This window comes from Lutra lutra, chromosome 10 (assembly GCF_902655055.1).
Source record: "Lutra lutra chromosome 10, mLutLut1.2, whole genome shotgun sequence".
In the NCBI taxonomy this organism is placed as follows: Eukaryota; Metazoa; Chordata; class Mammalia; order Carnivora; family Mustelidae; genus Lutra; species Lutra lutra.
In genome coordinates, this window is record NC_062287.1 from 44486078 (window position 1) to 44508542 (window position 22465).

Here is a 22465-nt window from a genome sequence, read left to right on the forward strand (position 1 = left end):
GTCTGGCAAGGGAGAGGAGTTTGGTTTGGCCCATGTGGGGTTTGACAGGCTTCTGAGACATATAGGTAAGCATGCGGGAGCAGACGGATATATGCATCTGGAATTAAATGATTCTGGGGACATGATGCAAACCATTGCCCTTGCCTGCCACCAACTGATCACCCAGACTGTTGTATTGAATGTAACAGTCACTGGCATTAAGTTAGTGAGTCTTACTAAGCGTCAGACACCCTGCTGCACATGTTATGAAATAGGTACTGTTAACCATCTGTCTTACAAAGGAAGAACCTGAAACCTGAAAAGTTAGGTAAGGTATCTAGGCCATGCCTCTTGTAAGGGTCAGAGCAGGGATTCGAACCGGCAATCCAGTAATCACTCTCCTGTGCTACAGTGTTTCTCAAATGTTGAAGTCACACTTGTGGTTAAAAGTGCACTTTATATCACAGGCCAGCACCCATAGATGCCCGTTACACATGTGTGCATACGCTCACGCAGGCAACTATGTAAATAGTGACAAAAACAGCTCTTACACTGGGACGCCTGGCTGGCTCAGTAGGTTAAGCAGCTGCCTTCAGCACAGATCGTGATCCTGGAGTCCTGGGATCAAGACCCATATCAGACTTCCTGCTCTGCAGAGAGCCTTCTTCTCCCACTGCCTGCTGCTCTCTCTACTTGTGCTCTCTCTCTCTGTCAAATAAACAAATAAAATCTTAAAAAAAAAAAACAAAAACCCAGTACTTACCCTTACTGCTACTAATAATGCAACCTGATATTTTTCTACTCAAGTCTTTATCATCTTTTTTTTTTTTTTAAAGTAAGCTCCACGCCCAGTGTGGAGCCCAACACAGGGTTTGAACTCATGACCCTGAGATCATGACCTGAGCTGAGAATAAGAATTGGATGCTTAACAGATGGAGCCACCCAGGCGCCCCTATTGTCTTTTAAAATGGTGGTTACTTCCTACTAAATTGAGTTCACAGCCAGAGTTTGACTGAGTTTGACAAACATTGCTCTATTTTGTTCTCCTGGGGCGCGTAATTCATTTCTCTTCCCAGGCCTGGTCATTCCCCCAACCTTTAAGGGGAGAACGCTGAGTGTTGCTACATGTGTCCCTCCTTTCTCACTCAAGAAGGTATTTAAGGTAAAAGGCTGGGGTGTAGTGGGATGAGGCCAGCCAGGAAACACTCGCTTTGTGGTGTAGATGGATCAAACCTCATCTTTTTTTTGTTTTTTTTTTAAAGATTTTATTTATTTATTTGACACAGAGAGAGAGATCACAAGTAGGCTGAGAGACAGCGGGAAAGCAGGCTCTCCGCTGAGCAGAGAGCCCTATTAGGGGCTTGATTCCACGAACCTGAGATCATGACCCGAGCCCAAGGCAGAGGCTTAACCCACTGAGCCACCTGGGCACCCCTCAAACCTCGTCTTTAACGGGGCTCATGAAGGTTAGTGCAGAATGTGCAAAACCACAACACAGAATGTGGTGCAAAGCTGTGTGTGAGCACAATGGCGATCGCCAGTATGAACTTCAGTGGCACCCAGGCCTTGGGGTCTAGTCCAGCTCTACAGCTTCCTCACTGCATCCCGCCAGGCAGATGAGTTACTTCCAGAATATTGTGAGAGGAGAATATTGAAGTGGTACTTTGGTTCATTCAACACCTACCATGAGCCTGTCCCTTAGTAAGCACTGAGGAAATAGTATTAATATCTTTATTCATTTAAATCATATCTTATCATATCATCATCTAATCATATCATTAATATCTTTATTCATTTAAATCATAATGTATACACTAACTTACAAACTGAATATTCCAGACTATTCTGTAATGACCCGTCAGTCAATGATGTATAGAATCAGCCAGCTCTTAGTAGGTCATTTAAAGGAGACTTTAAATATTGATTTCACTCAGCACAGGATGTAGGTCTTAGAAGAGGCTGGCAGCTCAGGGTCACTAAATGTGTTGGGCACAGAGTTGTTTATTTCAAGCCATCTGCATGTGTCCTTTTGGAGTAGACTGTGTCGCTCTAGACCACCCATGCTGCCTGTGTGGGAATCCCAGGGCCCTGTCTGGAAGCTGTCGGTGGGAAAGAGCTAGTTCATTAAGTGCATGTCATTCTGAAACACGCAGAGCCCAGAGCTAAGGATATTTATGAAGCAAGAACTTTTTTAGAAGACTTTCAAGTTCATTAAGTGCAAAGATGAGATTCTGTCTCACTGGGGAACAAAGCCCCAGTTCAGTGCTGATTGTAGAATCGAAGCACTGTGAATCGAACAGAAACAAGCCATGTGAGCTTGCAGTGCAACATTTCCTTTCCCTCTCTTGTAATACAAATCTGATTTAAAAATGGAAATACAGGGGCACCTGGGTGGTTAAGCCTCATGATCTCAGGGTCCTGGGATCAAGCCCCGAATCAGGCTCTCTGCTCGTTGGGGAGCCTGCTTCCCCCTCTCCCTCTGCCTGCCTCTTTGCCTACTTGTGATCTCTCTCTGTCAAATAAATAAATAAAATCTTTAAAAAAAATAAAAATAAAAAAATAAAAATGGAAATACAGTTCAGATAACATTCCTGGTACTCGAGATTTTACCTTGCAGTCCAATCCCTTTTGAGCGTCTCTCATTAATTTTAGATTTGCATCAAGTCCTCATTACTAGTTAAAATTTATCAGATGCCTACTCTTAAATTCCAGGATTTACCCTGGAATTTGGGTGCCCCATCTCTGAGTACAAAGGAAGATGAACACAGTGGATTGAGGGTAGAGGTTAGAGAAGGAAGAATACATAGGAGGGGAAAATCTAAGGATGCTCTAGGCTGCTGTGCCTCTCAGAAGCACGACAGTCATGCAGCCTTGCTTTCTTTGCCACACTCAGCATCTAGTAAGGACCTAGGCACAGCTCCGTTGACTGAGTGCCTCAGATGTGCCGGCCATTTGCGGGCACACCAGGCAGGGGGTTTCAGTTGGTTCTCACAGCAATCTTGTGAAATGGGTATTACTATCTTCATTCCACAGATGAGGAAACAAAGGGTCAGAGAGGTTAAGAAAGTTGTCCAGGATCACACAGCTAGTGGGGGCAGAGCCACAGTTTGAATCCAGAGCCAGTATCTTCAAAGCCCTATCTCCCTCCTCCTTTGTGTACCTGAACTCTGCTATTTTGCTGAGCATCACAGCCTGCCAGGCACTAAACTAGTCTGCATAATTCCAAATTAATTCCAAAATACAAAGGAGTGTAAAGGCCACTGGTTTGAATGAAAAGGTCACTAGCCTGAAATTCCACGGACGCAGAAGACAGATATATTTGGTCTCTCACTGTATATCGGGTGCCTATTACGTGGCTAATCCTCAAAACATACTTGTTAAGTGAAAGGTTACTTAAAAATTAATGAACCAAAAATTTGAAATGGAATTCAAAGTTCAAGTCCTGTTTCTACAAGTTGCTAGGGACTTGGTTTTGGTAAATCATTTAATTCTCTTAGCCTCAGCATTACCATCTGCAAAATGGGCATAACACTCTCACAGCCCGCCTTATAGGGCAGTGGTTCCTAACCCTTATTGTACCTAGGAGTAGCCCATGGACCTTTAGCAACTTCTCATCCAGGTTTCTGTCCCCAAAATTCTGACTTGATGTGGTGGGATGTGATCTGGACATTTAATAGTTCCCTAGGTGGTTCTAATGGGTAGCAGCCGTTGGAAACGCTGTCATAGGGATATTCTTTTTCCTTTTAGGGGGCTTGTCAAACATAGCCAAGGAAACAAACCTGCTCTGTAAAACCTAAAGAGGCAGTTAAATAGAATCAGTTGTTATAAAGTCAGTCCAGAAGGACTCTGGGCTTTCAAGCTCCTGCTTCCTGATGTCATGACAGAGAAAAAGGCTGGTTGCTCCAGTCTCCCGTGTGTCCCCAGGTCAAAATGCCCTCCTTCCTGATCAGGTGGATGCAGAGGAGGAGGATTTGGTTGACATCAGGGCTGTAACAGGTTAATAGCGACCTGCTGGACAATTGCTCTGTTGGATGAACTTGTCCTTGGGTAGTCTCACGTGCCATTCTGGCACCCCCGTGCACTCACTCTCCTGTACCGGGGATACATGCACAATGCCTATTCAGAGACCCTCCCAACTATGTCCGTTTGATTCTTTCTGGTCATGGTTCACTCTTTGACCCAGGCCGCTCAGGCTGGGGCTGTGTTGTGGGAGGAAGGAAGCGGTCCTCCCTTGCCCTCAGCAGCTCCCCTGTCTGTCACCTTCCTCTGCTGCTACACTATGGAGGGACAGCTGAGTAAGAGGGCCTTCAAGGTGCCAAGAACAATATTATTTAAATTTTAAATAATAGTCTCTTGGGAAGAAAGGGTCATGAGGCATTCGAACCACCACAGAGAATTTTGCCAAGAGAATGACTCATAAGGCTTCCAACTATCTACCTCTCTCCCCTTGTTTGGTTAGGACAAAATCCTGAAGTCACCAAGTATTTCAGGAGCGGGTTCTTCCATTTCTCTTGCATGTTGGTCCTTATCCAACAATTGTGCATACGCCAGTCTTCCGATAGCAAAACAATTGGAATAGCCATTATTCTCACATGCTTTTGAACAGTGATGTATATTAGCCACATGCCTTCACCATGTCACTGACCCATCTGAGCCACAATTTCCTCTTCTATAAATGGGCATAACAACACCTACCCTGTCTAGGACTAAATGACATGAACTCTCTGAGACCATTTCAGAAATAACAAAGCAAAAAAATATGCAAGTCGTGCTAGGCAGAAAGGGCACACGGCTCATATAGTCATAATTCCTGTCCTCAAGGAACTTACTCTCTTGAAGGGAAAAGAGACAAAAAGGAAAGAATTACCATCAAGAGTAATTGCTCAGTTGCTTAGGGTCCTGAACTCAGAGGGATTTAAAACTGCAATTGTCACAGCCGTTATTTTTTAGCCCTTCTGCCACTTTTTTGAATTTGGGAAATCTCAACATCCATATTCTCATTTGGTTCACACAATCACCCAGTGAAGGCAGCAGACTCAGAGAGGTGAAGTAACCTCTCTAGGGACACACAGCCCGAAAGTAGAGAAACTGAATGTAGAACTTTTACCTGTAGCTACCCTCCCATTCCCCCATAATGGCACCTTCATGTCCTGGTCCTTATCCCATGGAGGGAAAACGGGATTGTATTTCCCACCAGAATAAGAACTTCTCTGTACATCATAGATGGAACTGTCACAGACAGCCTCGGTGAATTTGCAGCCCACAGGACCAAAGCCCATCTTTGAGCCCAAAACTGCATTCGGGTTCGTTCTGGGCACTAATGAGCCCTGTAGCCTCCACTTTGGGGAATTTTCAGTGTGTTTCAGGATCTGTAATTTTACACCTGATCACAGAACTATGTCTGGGGTGGAGGGACAGCATTCTCAGCCCTGTGTCTGCTAAGTTTCCCAATGCATGAGTTTCTAAGTCCCCCAAATGTCCATCCCAGGAATGTGCTCAGGGGCCCTCATAAACCTGGGGCTGGGGGGTCAACGAGAGAACAGCAGCCTTATAACCCTACTTCCTACCTCCAAGAGTCCATGTCACCCTAACTCATGAAAGTCCCAAATGGATAGAGTCTATGCAAAAGGAGGAGAAAATGCCTTCTGGTCCTCTAGCAGCTCATCAGCCTTCACTGTACAGTTTGGGAGCTGGTGCGCATAGCTCTGTCCCAGCTGGAGCCTCTCTCAGCTGATGGATAAAGGAAGTGGCTTAGGGCAGAAGCAGTCTGCTCCAAACCTGATGTCATGATGGCGGAACAGAGTGCCTTTACTGTTATGGATGTGTCTACTCTCCTTCCTTCCATAATAACACTGGTCAGAGGAAACATGGCTGTGTGTGTGTGTCACGTGATCTTCAGGGTGCACTCACCCTTGTTTGCAGATGGGCTGACAGGCCCGAGGCTGATACAGAAGATCTCTCAGCTGCAGCTGCACTGTTAAGGTCACTGCCTCTACTTGGAGAAGCAGAATACTTTCACCCCTACTCAGATGAAAGCCAGCTCGATCAACAACCTGTTTAACCTGTGAACTCTCAGGAGTCGTTGGTCAGCTCAGAGGAAAATGGTGTGAACTTTGAGAACACATGGACCTGGGTTCTGCTCCTGGTTCTTCCACTGACTTGCTGTGTGACCTTGAGCAGTTACCCTTCTGGCCTCAGTTTCTTAGTCCACACATGGAAATAATAATCACAGGGTTCTTAATCCAGGGTTGCTGTGAGGATTAGAGAAGCCAAGTGAGAAGCGCATGTCTCAGTGTCTGACCCAGCCCCGCGAGTACTCAGTAGAGGTAACAGTTGCTGTTGTTACTGACAATGAGATTATCGTCCTGCAGACCTGTGTGAGCTGCTTTGAACTGCCTGCTGCGTACCACCCCAAGTTTAGGACCTAGTAGTTAATGCTTAAGAAGTCAATCAAAAAATACATTCATGTGCTAAAGCTGTATGACACTGATGCTGAGGGAGGGGGGAAGGCTGTGTAATATGGGGTGTCAGCGACGGCCTCGCAGCCCTGACTGTGGATTGGGAGATGGAGGAAGGAAGCCGTCAGAGCACAGTGGTCAGGGTCCTGGTGTGTGGCCGTGTGTGGCAGCCAGAAAGAGTATGGCCTGTCGGGGCCTGGGGAAGAGCTTGGCCCAGCCATGCGCAGGCACTCACCTGGAATGTGGTGACATCACCACGGCCCCTACTCCTCCAGCCCCTTCCACCAGACTAGCTCTTGAGCATGCTTCGGGGCTTATCTCCGGCATCTGAGAATGGACTCTCCTGGGCCACCACCCTGTGAACAAAATAGTCACAGCTACCAGAAGAACACCTAGCTCTCTCCATCGTCATCGAACACTGCCTCTGTGCTTCACGCCCATTGTTTCACTGAATCCCATAATGGGAAAACAATCAAAGAAGTGGCTTGCCTGAGGCAGAAGCCCAGAATCTCCATCATGCATTAATCCACGTGACTTCTCTGATCGACTCAGGAGGGCAGCGAGCAGCACCTGTTTCCTCTGGGACTCCCCAATGTCTAACAGGTCATCTTGGCACAAAGTAGGAACTCACCAATGCCTGTGGAAGGATGAGAAGAGATTGTCAAGTGCATCACAAGGCTCTGGGTCCAGAACCACTAGGCAGATCACCAAGTGGGATGGGGAGGTCTCCCCTCAGAAAAGCTAAGTCACAGGGGCCCTGGGCAGCTTGGATGTCTCAACAGCAGGAGGCGGGTCAGGGGCACAGCGCGATGCGGCTTCCTGCCTCTGAGCCCTGTCATTGGACGGTGGGGTCTATGCAGAAATCTCTCTGATGTCAGAAAGTTTTGTCCAGGAAACTTGGGCAATGCTAAGCCCTTGGGCAGATTTCAGCAGCTGGACCAGAGATGATCATTCAGAGAAGATGATAAGTGAGGGAAAATCAGGGCTGACACTTAAAAGATTCACCCTGGTACAGTTTAGGCACTGACCACTCAAAATAGTCCCAGGCCTTTAGTTCTAGAATAGGGTCTGGAGGCCACCCACTCTGCCCGACTTTAACCCCTTGGCCATTGGATTGTGGCGGGAATGGAAGGTCCAGAAGTTCCCCGAAAGAGGCTAGAGCTGGTTGAGCGATCCACTTGGCTGAGGGAGTGGTCAGAGCAGTGGCTCTGTAACAATTGAAACATTTCAATTGTTTCTACATAACAACTGTATGTACCTACTATTATGTGCTGAACACTGCAAGGTTGACCTATGACTAAAAGAGCTGGCCATTTTTCAAAAGCCACTTGTTCTATTTTGAGAGCTATATTAAAACTAGATAATATGACTTTTCCTTAACTAGGCACACAGAAACTATAATTTCTCAACCTGATAAAAATGAATAAGGGCCCCACTGCCAAATCCACGTTGCACAAGCCTGACTTCTATCTTAGGATTCCTGGTATACCTTATGGAAATTATGTGACTTTCTGACACAAAGACCTAGAGTTTTCAGTATCAATTAGCAAAGTTTATTTCTTCTGTAGAGAAATATAAATTCTAATACTTCTCTCCCACAGGCTAGTGAATCAGCTTGTGCGAATCCCATCTTGGAGGCCATGGTACCTGCGAAGTGCCTGCATTTCTGCTGTACAAACTTGTAAATCTGAAGTTGCCTTAACATTAGCTTCAGGATGAAAAGAAGCTTCTGGAAGTATTTTTTTTTTTTTTAAATCCCTGAAATTAGCAGTTGCTAAACAGTCATAATTTTTTCCTCAAATACAAAAGAAGTTGGTGGCAGTCAGCCAAGAGAAACAACTTCCGCTTGTAGAGAGAAGCAGGCTGTTATTAAAAGCCATAGCGGTCATTAACGAAGGTGATGTCATCATTCAGGGCTTGGGCCCTCCTGGGATCCCCAGGGCTAAGAAGAGACGATTCACAGTCTTTACCAAGCCAGTGAACAGTCACCTGCCTAATGGTGTTTGGTGAAAGTGCTCAGTCTCCAGGGTGGGGCGGGGGGGGGGGGGGTTGGTTCCTGTGAAATGATCAGGGACCTTAGTGTCGTACCAGCTTGCAAAGCTGGTGGCCAGGACAGGAGATTTATGAACTGGTGACTTCGGACTTTGATAAAGAAAAAGTTTGGTATTCTTGTGTGGAGAGTATGTAAAGAATTCTCTGTGAGTCATACTTTCAAACAAAGTGGAGCCTATCTTTGGGTAGATCTTTCTTAACATTTCAGCACTTCTTCTGAGAGGAGGGACTACTTTTCAGAATTTCATTAGGTTGAGGTATCATTATTGCTTTTTTAAAAATTATTTTTTTATAGCATGGAGGACAAGGGGAGATGGAGAGGAGAAGGGAGTTGAGGGAAATTGGAAGGGGAGGTGAACCATGAGAGACTATGGACTCTGAAAAACGATCTGAGAATTTTGAAGGGGTGGGGGGTGGGAGGTTGGGGGCACCAGGTGGTGGGTATTGTAGAGGGCACGGATTGCATGGAGCACTGGGTGTGGTGCAAAAATAATGAATACTGTTATGCTGAAAAAAATAAAAATTTAAAAAAAAATTATTTTTTTAAAGATTTCATTTATTTATTTGACAGAGAGAGATCACAAGTCGGCAGAGAGGTAGGCAGAGAGAGAGAGGAGGAAGCAGGCTCCCCACTGAGCAGAGAGCCTGATGCGGGCCTTGATCCCAGGACCCTGAGGCCATGAGCTGAGCTGAAGGCAGAGGTTTAACCCACTGAGCCACCCAGGCGCCCCATTATTGCTTTTTTAAAAACACTAGAGGAGCCTAGTATTCTGAGATTCCTAAGTTACAAAACAAAACAAAACAAACAAAAACAGAGAAAATTAGGAGTGACTAAGGAGTCTAAACTTTCATTTGCTTCTTTTCTTTATTTTTCTCTCTTTCCATTCTTCCCTCACCACTCCCACCCCACTCACATTTTCTGAGGTCCGTATCACCAAGGTCCTAGGAGGAAAATACTGTAAGGGCAAGGATGCAGCTTGTGATCAAATCTTGGTTCTGTCACTTGCCTCTAGTCAAAGAAATCATCACAAGAAAATGATCCCACCAAATGGACTTCCTGATTATAAGATGCATCCTGGTTAAGATGCAATAAAACATGGAGAATAGCTATGCAACTTCCAGAGCATGACATAATCTCTCTTGCTTAGGCTTCTTATCTAGAAAGTGGAGGTTATAAAACCTCCTCACAGTGTGGCTGTAAGGATATGGTAAGACTGAGTATTTATGAGAGTCCTTTTCTTGGAGCCAATGATTGCCAACAACCCTGTGGGTGTTGGATGTGGTGTTGATATCAACAAATGGGCTTGCATCTCCCTGTCACTCTTGATCTTTCTGTAGAAGAGCTTGTAGTAATTATAGGAGATGAGGTCTTTTTCAGCTGGCAGAGCAATGTGGGGAGTTCTGGTGCTCCCTGCCTTTTCAAGCTTTCCCACCCCAAAGGGGTCTGGGGGAAGCTAGACTGCCCTCCAAAAACTCTAGGTCTGCTTTATCACCCACACAGCCTTCTGCACTTCTAGGAGGAACCTAGCATTACCTGGGGTTCAAATAAATAGTTCAATATAAACTCTATTTATAGAGTTAATTAATTAAGTTAACTTAATTATTAGTTAAGGGCTGTTCAGAGTTCCCTACACAACACCCATGGGGATGCTGGTCCCTTCCTTGTTGATGTCCTCCACCCATGACAACTACTCTGGGGCTTGCTACTGTCATCACCACCGGAACCCTTCACGAGAAAGCCAGGGTGCTGAGGAAGCCAGGAGCTTTGAGGTTGTGCTGGCTGACTTCTACATAGAAGGGGTCTCTTTTACACAATGGGTGACACCTTATCATGTTGGGATAAAGATGGAACAGCTGTGGTCCCCATGCCTCTCAGTGTCCTTTAGGGAACCAGTCCCTGTACTCCTGCCAGCAGACAATGTCTCCACAGGGCTTAACCAGGCCAGGGGGCAGATTCCATGAGCCCCACTGATTCCCTGTCTTCCTGCCAGTTCCCGAACCAGAAGAGGCTTGTTTGTGAAAGACCCTTATGAGAGAATGAAAAGACAAGCCACATACTCAGAGAAATATTTACAGAATACATGGGCAATACAAGACTCGGATCTAAAACATGCAAAGAATTCTTTTAAGACAGCTTTATGGAGTTATAATTCACTCATTTAAAGTGTACGACTTGGGGCGCCTGGGTGTCTCAGTGGGTTAAAGCCTCTGCTTTCAGCTCAGGTCGTGGTCTCAGGGTCCTGGGATCGAGCCCCGCATCGGGCTCTCTGCTCAGCGGGGAGCCTGCTTCCTCCTCTCTCTCTCTCTCTGCCTGCCTCTCTGCCTACTTGTGATCTCTGTCAAATAAATAAATAAAATATTAAAAAAAAAAAGTGTACGACTCAGTGTTTTGGAGGTGTTGTATATTATTAATTTTTTAAAGTTGTGGGAAAGTAGAACAAAATTTACCATCTTAACCATTTCTAAATGTACAGTTAAGTGGCATGAAGTGTATTCACAGAATTGTGTCATCATCCCAAACAGAAACTCTGTATCCATTAAGCAAAACTCACCATGCCCATCTCGGCCCTTAGTGATCTCTAATCTACTTTCTACAGGAGCCTGGCTGGCTCCATTGGTGGAGCGTACGACTCATCTCGGGGTTGTGAGTTCGAGCTCCACATCAGGTGTAGAGATTACTGAAAAAAAAAAATAAATAAATCTCTACTTTCTGTCTCTATGACTTTGCCTATTTTAGGTATTTTGTGTAAGTGGAATCACATATCTGTCCTTTCGTATCTGGCTTATTTCACTTAGCATGCTGTTTTCAACGTTCATCCATATAGTAGCATGGGTCAGAATTTCATTCCTTTTTGTGTTTGAATAAACCCTCACTGCACACATACGCATCTTGTTGGTCTGTTCATATGTTGGGTTGATTCCATCTTGAAGATATTGTCGATAATGCTGCATTGGGTGTTGGTGTACCAGTGTCTGTTCAAGTCCTTGATTTCAGTTCCTTCTGGAATATACTTGGGTGTGGAATTCCTGAGGTCTTACAGTGGTAGTTCTAGGTTTAGCTTTTGGTGGGCCTGCTAATACTTTCCGTTCCTACCAGCAGCGTACGAAGGTTTTATTTTTTCCACATCTTCGTCAACACTTGTTATTTACTGTTGCTTTTATTCCATCCATCTCCGTGGGTGTGAAACGACATCTTGCTGTAATTTTGATTTTGCATTTTCCTGATGAATGATGCTGACGTTTTTTCCATGTACTAGTGGTGATTTATAAATATTCTTTGGAGAAATGTACTCCCAAATTGTTTATTTGCCCATTTTTCAACGAGATTGCTTTCTGTTGATTGTTCTGCTGTAGCAATTATTCATAGATTCTAGATATTAAATGCCTTACGCTATTTCCAGATGCTTTTCCCATTCTGTGGGTTGTCTGTTCACTTTCTTTTTTTAACTTTTTTTAAATAGATTTTATTTCTCAGAGAGAAAGAGAAAAAGCAGGGTGAGTGGCAAGCAGAGAGAGAAGCAGACTCCCCACTGAGCAGGGAGCCCAATGAGGGACTCAATCCCATGACCCTGGAATCATGACCTGAGCCGAAGGCAGAGGCTTACCTGACTGAGCCACCCAGGCGTCCCTGTTCACTTTCTTGATAGTGTCCTTTTTGTATGACAGTTTTTAAATGAAGTCAATTTACCTCATTTTTCCTTTGTACTAATGCTTCTGGTATCATATCTAAGAATTCATTGCTAAATCCAAAGTCATAAAGATTTACCCTTATGTTTCCTTCCAAGAGTTTTATGATTTTAGCTCTTATATTTTAGGTTATTGATCCATTTTTAGTTAATTTTTGTATTGGGTGTGAGGTAGGGATCCAAATTTATTCTTTTGCATGTGGAAATGCACTTGCCCCAGCACCAACTCTTTAAGAAGCTGTTCTCTCCTCCATTGAATGGATTTGATGTCTTTGTAAAAAATCAGTTGCCATAGATGTGTGAGTTTATTTCTGAACTCTTGATTCTAGTCTGTCAATCTATTTATCTGTCCTTATGCAGTACCACACTGTTTTGATTACTGTAGCTTTGTATTACATTTCAAAATCTTCTTTTTAAAAAATGGTTTTGGTTGTTCAGGGCCCTTGTTATTACATATGATTTTGAGGACTGGCTTCTCTATTTCGGCAGGAAAGGCCATTTGAATTCTGACATGGATTGCATTGAAACTGTCGATCAAAGAATTCTTAAGACTCAACAATAAAACAACAAAACAAAAAATGGGCAAAAAATCTGAACAGATACCTCACCAAAAGATAGACAGATGGAAAATAAGCATATGAAAAAATCCTCAGCATCAATATGCCAATAGGGAATTGCAAATTAAAACAATAATAGCATGCCACTCCATATCTATTATGGTAACTAAAATTTTAAGAACTGACACCACCCAATGCTAGAGACGGTGTGGAACAAGAGAAATTCAGTGGCTGCTGGTGGGAATGCAAAGTAGTGAAGTCACTTTAGAAAACCGTTTGGCAGTTTCTTTAAAAAGCTAAACATAGTCTTACCATATGGTCCAGCAATTGCACTCCTATGTATTTACCCAACTGATTTGAAAACTCATGTCCACACAAAACCTGCCCATGAATATTTATAGCAACTTTATTTATATTCACCAAAAGCTGGAAGCAACCAAGATGAATAGATAAATGGGGAAACAAACCACAGTAAAACCAGACTGTGGAATGTTATCCCATGATGAAAAGAAAGGAGTTATAGGGGCAGCTGGGTGGCTCAGAGGGGGAGCATGCTTCTTTCTCTGCTCTTCCCCCCACCCTGCTTGGTCTCTCTCTCTCTCTCAAATAAATTAATAAGATCTTTAGAAAAGAAATGCATTATGAAGCCACAAAAATGGGTGGATGAAACTTTACATGCTTATGGCTATGTGAAAGAAGCTCGTCTGAAATGGCTACACACTGTGTGATCCCAGTGGTTTCACATTCTGGAAAAGGCAAAACTGTACAGACGGTGTAAAAAAAAATTCAGTAGTGGGGCACCTGGGTGGCTCAGTGGGTTAAGCCTCTGCCTTCAGCTCGGGTCATGATCTCAGGGTGCTGGGATTGAGCCCCGCATTGGGCTCCCTGCTCAGCAGAGAGCCTGCTTCCCCCTCTCTCTTTGCCTGCCTCTCTGCCTACTTGTGATATCTCTCTGTGACAAATAAATAAAATTCTTAAAAAAAATAATACTTGCCAGAGGTCCAAGGCAAGGAAGGGAGGGATTGATAGATAAAGCACATGCTGTCATGATGGATTCATGATATTATGCATTTGTCAAAACTCATAGAACTTTACAGTACAAAGAATGGATCTTAATGTATCCAGATTTTCTCAAATCATTTAGTAGGTTGTTGGATCCCAGGAAAGAAGGCAGATTGTGACAGGAGAATATAACTGTGTTATAAATGACTTCTACAACTTCAGTGAAGGGGGTGGAAGGAAAAGTGATGACCTGAGTAACTTGGGAAATAAGTGGAGTTTCTAAGACTGAAGGCAAAAGGAACAGCTCGTAAGCACTATACTCTGGTGTACTAAGTTGATTCCCATCGTGGCGTAAGGTAACAATTCTGATACTTCTCTATGTGTGTGCTGGAATCTAGTAACTAAGTACATAGACGGCAGGTGGGGGTAGCTGCGTCTCTCCTGGGTGGAGTGAGAATTTACAGATTAGCGAAGTGGTGAGGCTAGAATGACCTATGTGGTAATGGACTAGAGACATTTGGATGAAGTTATGTTTAGCTTAGTATAGATTCATTTCCTTGCTCTTTCAGCTGAGAGGAACTAGGAACAACAAAACCCCATAGCACATTTATTAAATAGAGCCCAGATCTTGGGTTCTAATGCCGTGCTCCAAAGAAGGAATCAGGCCTCACTGGGAAAAAAAATGGCTGATTCTAGGACTAGGGTAGGCAATATACAAGATGGGCTTGGAGCATACTGTGCCAGAAAGTAAGAAGTAGAGGAAAGAGAGGAAAGACAGAAAGAGAAGAAAGAGAGAAGGAGAGAGAGAAGGAAAGAAAGAAGGGAGGGAGGAAGGGAAGGAGGGAGGGATCAAGAAAGGAAGGGAAAGGAAGAGAAGGGAAGGTAAAGGAGGGAGGAAAGGGAAGGTAGGGAGGGAGGAAGGGAAGAAGGAGGAAGGGAGGGAATGATGAAGGAAGGAAGGAAGGGAGGAAGAAAGCGAAAGAAAGAAAAAAAGAAAAAGGAAGGGAGAAAAGGGAGGGTGGGAGGAAGGGAAGGGAAGGAGGGAGGAAGAGAGAGAAAGAAAAAAGAGAGAAAGAGGAAGGAAGGAAGGATGGAAGGGAAGGGAGGGGGGAAGGAAAGAAGGGAAAGGGAAAGGGGGAGGGAAGGAAGGAAGAAAGGGAGGAAAAGAAAAGGAAGGAAGAGAGAGAAGGAAGGGAGGGAAGGGGGAGGTAAAGGGGAGGAGGAAGGAAGGACTTAAGAGAATATGTTAAAGGGACACAGGAACTGACTGAAAGAGTTCCCAGTGGCCAAAGCTGGAAAAATTTGAGTAAAAAAATAAACAAAGCAGTATTGGATTATAATCCAAAGTTTAAAATAAATACCCACAAGTCCCTTTTCATATAGACAAGTGATTGAATAAAGATACATGGGGGAGAAGAGACAAATCTCCCATGCAGAAGAGTTCCGAAAAAGGAGTCGCTTTACAGCAGAGAACACTGGCAAGCACAACCCAGCCTGGTGATGAAGGTCGTGATCAAGGTTGATATCAACAGTGATAAGTCATGTTGAGAGTATGGCTCTCGATCTGATGTGAGCAAAATGGCCTTTCACCTCTGCAGTCTTCCTTCTAAAACCCCATAACCCCACTGAGTCATGAGAAAAACATGAGACCAATGCCAGCAGAAGGTGACTTTTGGCTCTCTGCTGATGGGACCTCCCTGCTCCTCAGTTTCACGCGTATCCCTTCATGGGTGTGTTTCTTTCTTGTTCTCTCAGGGGATGGCATTTACACTGGAAGAAAGGCTGCAGCTTGGAATCCACGGCCTGATCCCCCCCTGCTTCCTGAGCCAGGACGTCCAGCTCCTTCGGATCATGAGATACTACGAGCGGCAGCAGAGCGACCTGGACAAGTCAGTGCCTAGAGTCCGCTCCCTCTACCCAAGCCCCAAGTTCAGCTGTCTCCCGCGGCACACGGGTTGTCTGGTAGTCTCCAGGAGGAGAGGCTGAGAGCCCCTGAGAGATCCCAGCGCCAGTCCCAGCCCCAGCCCCAGGCCATCTCCCTGAGGGACTGGGCTTGTTAGGATTGAGGGTAGTCAGAGCTGAGAAGGGAGACTGACTTCCAACAGGTACAATCTGGTTGGTCCTCTGGGAAGTGGTAGCACCCGAGTCGGCCCAAGAAGCACAGTTAGGGTTTCATCAGACAGCGGTGGGGTTCATAAAAGGCATTTCACTCAGCAGTAATAAGGGGAGTGAGTGGGACAAGTGTGTCGGGAGAGTGGTCCATGGTCCAGGTCCCTAGAATAAGGGGAATGTTGTGGGGAGGAAAGTGGAAATGCACAGCAACACCTCGGAAAGGACCAAGGATATCCTATGTTAGAGGTTTATGGGAACTGTAACTAACCCTGCCACCCCTCTGGGTTCTCCTAGGTAGGATATTCCATGAAGAGACAACTGAGGGATCACAAGGTCAGCTTCGTCAGTTTCCCTACAGAAGGTCGTGACCTCCCAGTCTCATGGCTATGAACTGGTACAGTCAGGATTTGAACACAGTACACTCTGGAGTCTGCCTTTAACTGCTCTGCTATGCCACAGCTGAAGGCCTTGGCACTTAATGGCTACAAGACTAGACCCCAGTGTCAGACTAAGTTCCAATCCTCATTCTACCACTTAATAGCAAAAATTACCCCTCACTGGGTCATTCCTCATTTGTACGATGTGTAGATCAGTGGTATCAAACTCATACGGTTATGATGAGGCTTAAGTGCATTCGTATTCTAACACGCTCAGAACACTTACATAGTAACTGTAGCTTACAACAGGAGGCCCTTTGCAAAAGCTTGTAAAATAAATATGGCACCTTGCTATGGGCTCCAGTGGAAATTTAGGGGGAGGATATGGGTTCCCCCTACATATCTGTAGAGCTTAATGGCCAAGATTTGGGGTTGTTGATGGTGTGGCTGTCCTCCTGGGGGTAGAGCTCAGCAGCGTGTTAGGGTGATCCTGTTCCCACCTTCCTGTGCTCCCCTCACAGTAGCCACTGCTTCCAAGTGGTAGTGAATGAGGAAATCTCGGCCTACTCCCCCAACCCCCCACCCCCGCATTCCTGAAGGGCTGAATGCTGTGGATATCACGCCCATGAACTCCAAGGCCATACTGCAGCTCAGGTCAGATATTCACTCCCTCTTGTTTATTCTACCCACACTGGGTCTTGCTACATCACCCTGAAGAGCCAACCAGAAAGTACACAATGAATTCAACCGTTACATGCTCTAACTTTGAACAACCTGAGCTTCCCTCTTCTGTTAAATTTACAAAGAATTAAAGTCTAACGCGAAATCCTCTTTGTTCATACCTCTCTGGGTTTTTTCAGCTAGATAGAACTTACCTATATAGCGGGGAAGACATGGCAGGCCCTGGGAGTAGGGGACCTGCCTGATCGTGGGAGTTCCAGAGAGCTTGTTCCTGGCGCTCTGCTGACTTCTCTGACCCACTGACCCAATGACTTCTCTGACCCACTCATTCCCAGAATTCCTTATTTCAGCAGGTGCTCAGGGAAATGTTAAGGAAGCTCCCCGGCTTCTTCTGGGTAAGGGTAATGGTATGCTGGTAAATGTTTACTGACTGGTTCTGGGGCACCAAGGGAGCCCTGATTTGTAGCATTTGCCCATTTCCATGATGTGAATATTCCCAACCATGACCAATTTCAAGTTACCAACTCGACATCACTGAATGTAGAACTGGGAAGAGATGTGTGTAAATGACTACTGAGGAAAAGAATGCTTACACCAGTAATGAGCTGAGATGCTGGCTTTTCTAAGCAGAAATCCTCCCTTCCTTCTAAACACTATTTTTAGTTCTGGACCAGTGCCTTTGGGAAGGAAGGAGAGACTGAGGCCCCAAGAAGTCATGTGGCTTCCCCAGAGTCACAAAACTAGGAAACAACAGAGCCAGGATTCAAACCTAGGACCCTGTTACCACACCCAGGGATCATTGCCCTATGGGAACATCACTCTCACCCATTCCATGCCAGGGTTCAAGTGCCTGCAGGCTCTCCTAAGCTGTTGTCCAGGAAGGGTGTGATGTCAGTAGTCACCTACACTGCATCATGAATTTCAGACCCTGGGTCTTTTTTCTCCTAGGGTTTTTGCATTTTCAGGACTGTGAAATGAAAGGCTGTTTTCCTGGCTTCGTGATTTTAGGCTTCAGGGAATAGGTGAGAAAGAGATTTTTTTGGAGCATGCCTTCTGAGGTCAGGTGGTACTCAGACACTTGTGAGCTCTGGTTGTGACAGGAACTAGCCACGTGGGGTGGGAAAGCCCAATGCAGACATCACTGGTGTGTTCAGTATCTTCCTGGACCCCACTCCGTCCCAGCCTGGTTGTCTTTTCTCAATGTCCTCATACTGATAACATAACTAACCGTCTGGCACCGTGGTTGAGATTCGAGAATCAGATTGCTTAGACTCAAATCCTTACTCTGCCACGAGACCTTGGGGGAGCGATTTCATCTCTCTGTGCCTAGTCTCCTTATCTCTAAAGTAGTCAGCATTTTAGTACCTGCCTCATAAGTCCTTGGGAGTTTTAAATGAATTAATGTAAAATATTTAGAATTGTGCCTACACCATGAATAAGAGTAAGTACTATAAGGCAGATGATTCTCTTCTCATTTCATAGAAAATGAGACTCATGCTGAGGAGAGATGGTGATTTGCCCATGAACGTGCCATTGTACGTAGCTGAGCGGGAGTCCTGGGTCTTTGCATCGAGGGCCCTTTGTGCTCCCACCTGTAGGGCCCACGTGACCAGCTTGGTTCTTGTCTCCCTTTCCAAGGTACATCATTCTCATGACACTCCAGGACCGCAACGAGAAGCTCTTCTACCGTGTGCTGACGTCAGATGTGGAGAAATTCATGCCCATCGTGTACACTCCCACCGTGGGGCTAGCCTGTCAGCACTATGGCCTGACCTTCCGCAGGCCCCGGTGAGCCGTCCTGGGGCACGGGCTCAGGGAGGGGTTGTCTCCTCAATGGGAATCAATTCTTTCCTCTGACCTTGTTTAATGGGACTCTGGAGGTTGTGCCTGACTGAGCCAGAGGCTTGACAAGACATTTGATTTTAAGCACTTGCTCAGAAAATTACCCCAGGCACAGAGCAATGAGTGGAGAGAGTATGGAAGCAAGGGGAGAGTGCAGCTCCTCCCCCGTCTAGATGATAAACGCCCAGCATATTGTTCAAAGTTGTCCTGAGAGGTATTTCGGATTGGTTTTCTCTCATTATCCACCTAAACCACCCCCCACCCTCTGCTTTTCTGGTCGTCTCCACAGCGTTGACAGCTCTCTTACCAATTCGGGCCAATGAATAATGGAGTGTTGGATACCAAAGACTGAATTCTTCTGCTGACTCAGAGAACCAGTATTCGTTCCTTCATTGGGGCTTGACTCAGATTCCACTTAAAATGTCATTTTATTAGGCAAAAATTTGGCACTAGGTTTTCTTTAATAGACAAAGAATTTGGGGGCAGCTTTCTAAAAAGATTGCTTATTTTTTTGGTTTTTGGGTTTTTTTTGTTTTGCTTTCCATAATGAGTTTAGAAGATATATTTTTAAAAGTATATAAAAAAAGGAAAAATGGGAGTATTTTCCAAAATTCCTCAGCACAAGGTGCCTGGTAATTATCAATACGTATTTCTAACACTGACAGTAAAAAAAGAGACCTGCATTTATTATATGTAATGGGACATTGTTTTGGTCTGTGTTAGAACATGTAAAGATATAGTGTATTGTGCAGAGATGTGTCATTTATGTTTCCATAGAATTTATAAATCTGTGTGTATATATCATTTGATGTATGATGAACATGGAATCATGGATCTCAAACATCTTTTGTTAATTTGGGAAAAGAGTCTTCCTGCGCTGATGCCAGCATTCGGGCTGAGCCTTGCAGGCTGAGAGCCCAGGGACTAATGCCGGTTCCCCTCCTTCCTTTTCTGGCCCTATATCACCCTTGGCAGAGGGCAGTGTATCAGACCTCATGTTGTGGGGGTTTGTGCAGCTGTGGATGCCCACAAGTCCTCATCCCTCGAAATAGCCATGCTCCTGCCGTCCTGTGGGGGGCGCTTCATCGGGTTCCAGAGCAATTCTAGCCTTCAGCCTCTCTTTCAACAGGAAAGAGGCTCCTTTTTTCTTATCATTCCAAAACCCGTCCTGGCAGAGACCTTGGAAACTGACGGTATCTTTCTGAAGATGCAGGACCCTATTTACCTCCCAGTCCCTACTCAGAAACGATCCCCCAGGCCCTCCCTCCTGCCCAGTGCAGGTCAGCTCATGTTCCTCCTCTGAGGCCTTCAGCAACCTACAAGGCTGAAAGAAACAAGTCCAGCACTTTGACAAGAGGGAGTCTGTCACAGCTCAGCTCCTACTCAGAAATCCCATGCCCTAGCTACTCTAATCTGTTCCCCATGTCCAAGGATGCCTGGCGCTCCAGCTCTCCGCCCCTTCACACTCGTGGTCCTCTCCGCCTCCCGCATCTGCCTGCTCTCCTCTCCTCATTCTCTGTCCATCAGAATGGAGGCTAGACTTTCAAGTCCCCCAAGACTAGGCTTCTCTGTCTTCCCTGATCCCCGCTGGGTGGAATGGCTCACGCCCTCCTCGTGCTCCCCCTTAAGTCATCACACATACTTCTAGTCCATAGTTATAGTTTTCGTGCTTCATGTTTTTAATTATGTGTCTATCAGCTGTCTCTACCAGAACACAAATTTCTTGAGAGGGCTGGAAACCCATCAGATCCATTTGTGTGGACTAGACCAGTACTGGGCAAGCACTTGACACTCTAATGGGAAAGCTGCATTGCATACTGGCTAGGAAGACCTAGGTCTTTGCTGTTGGCTGTGAGTTTTAGTCTCCTTGATGTTAGGCATGTTCCTTATCCTCTCTCAGCCTTAATTTCCACATTTACGAAATGCAGGTAATAATACTACCTACTTCAGATATCATTGTGAGGGTAAAATGTGACGCATGGATAAGGGACCCGGCATAAATTGAGTGTCGATTTGCCTTCAGTGACCGTTACAGGAAGAAGGAAGAATTGCTAAACATAGAGTCATATTATACATAGACGCCATTACATTTTTTAAAAGAAAATCGAGTCATTGAACACTTAAGGAACTCACAGGTTGACCTACACACACGATTTGGCTCTTTCAGAACTCATTGTTTCCTGAAATCCTTTCGCCGTAGCTTGCGGCCGCTACTGGTTCGCAGCTCAGATCCTGTGGAAATGCAAGCCTTCCCGCTCCAAGGCTGTGTGGGAGCCCTTCTCCACAGACTGCCGCTTCCAGTCGGTGACGGGAGAAGAATTAGGCACAAACAAGTCAGCTGCAAGAAATTGGGAGCAGGGGACGACAGTCGAAAAAGACTGCTGCCCCGAGCAACTCCACAGTCTCACTTTTATTGGATAGAAACAATAGCCAACAGAAGGACCGATGAAGGTCAAACATCAGTCACCAGTCACGTCTTGCAGACAAGCGAGGAGGAGGGTAAAGTTTATAGTTAACTAAGCATATTCAAAGGACACACCTAACTAACAATGGGTGCTTCTGGGAAGAGAAAGGAGCAATAACGGAAAAGGGAAGCAGGCGGTTTTCGTTCCACCCTGAGCTGACCAGGCGTTCCCGGGTGCTCTGCTTCCCTGAAGCAGGCGGCGTTCTGCCCTGGGCGGGCCGGGTGTTCCCGGCTGCCCGGCTTCTGTGAAGGGGCGGCGTTCCGCCCTGAGCGACCCGGGCATCCCCAGCTGCCCAGCTTCACGGTCGTATATCATCCTTCTCCCCAAAAACCTGTTGCCAGTATATGTATTTCTTAAGGCCATATCTAAATGTGCTTGGTAACTAGTAAAATCCTCCAGGGGTTATAGTTTAAGTAACAAATTGTTCTGAGGGGCAGCAGCAACAGACTCCGTGGATTAGGTTGTAGATATAGTTGTGGGCTCCAGATGAACTAGTAATAGGGTCAGGATCCTGCATACACGGCAGGATTTGCCTCCAGAACCCACTCTAGAATCCAGGGAACACACAAAGCAAAACTTGAGTTCATGAACATTTATGGAGCAGCTACTGGGCACTGGGCATCAAGAAATTACCCCCAAAGAATGAAATATGGTTCTTGACCTCCAGCAAATCCCTAGCAAAATGAGGGGACAGGCAATAATGATAAGTTAAATATAATAGAAGTTTTAAAAAAGAGAGAGAGAGATTTAATAGAGACAAAGAACTACATGGGAGTACACGGGAGGGAGAAATTTATTTTCCCTGGGGGCAGTAGGATTGCGTCACAGAAGAGATGATATTTGAGCTGGTCCAGGAGAATGACTGGGAATTCCATGAGTAAAGAAGGAGGAATGGCCATTCCAGGAAAGGGCTTGGTTTTGTAGACACCTATGTAGTCAGCCTGCTTGGGTTTCTCCCCATCGCCTGTGCCTGGCAAGGAGTGTAAGGTAGTGGGGTGGGGGAGGTAGGTTTTTACATCCATTGGCTTATATTGGATCCTCCCAGTGTCCTGTCATGTTAGTTTGGTAGCAGTATCTCCATTTCCCAGACGGGGAAACTGAGGTAGCCAGAGGAAAGGAACTTGTCCAACATCACAGTTTAGTAACCAGTGAAGTTAGAATTCTGACCACGAGAATCAGGGAAAGCCACATCAAAGACATGCCATTTGAGCTGGGCCATAAAAGGTGAAAGCAAAGAATGGAGGCAAAATTATT

General features: G+C 45.4%; 1 protein-coding gene across 2 annotated transcripts in view; it reads left to right on the top strand.

Annotated features, from left to right (window-relative positions):
• ME3 (malic enzyme 3) overlaps nucleotides 1-22465 on the top strand; it is a 217117-nt gene that overhangs the window by 80243 nt on the left and 114409 nt on the right. For both annotated transcript variants that reach the window (XM_047692219.1, XM_047692220.1), the window contains exons 3-4: nucleotides 15490-15623; nucleotides 18543-18692. In XM_047692219.1, the coding sequence (XP_047548175.1) occupies nucleotides 15490-15623; nucleotides 18543-18692 (284 nt within the window). The remainder of the gene's footprint in view (nucleotides 1-15489; nucleotides 15624-18542; nucleotides 18693-22465) is intronic.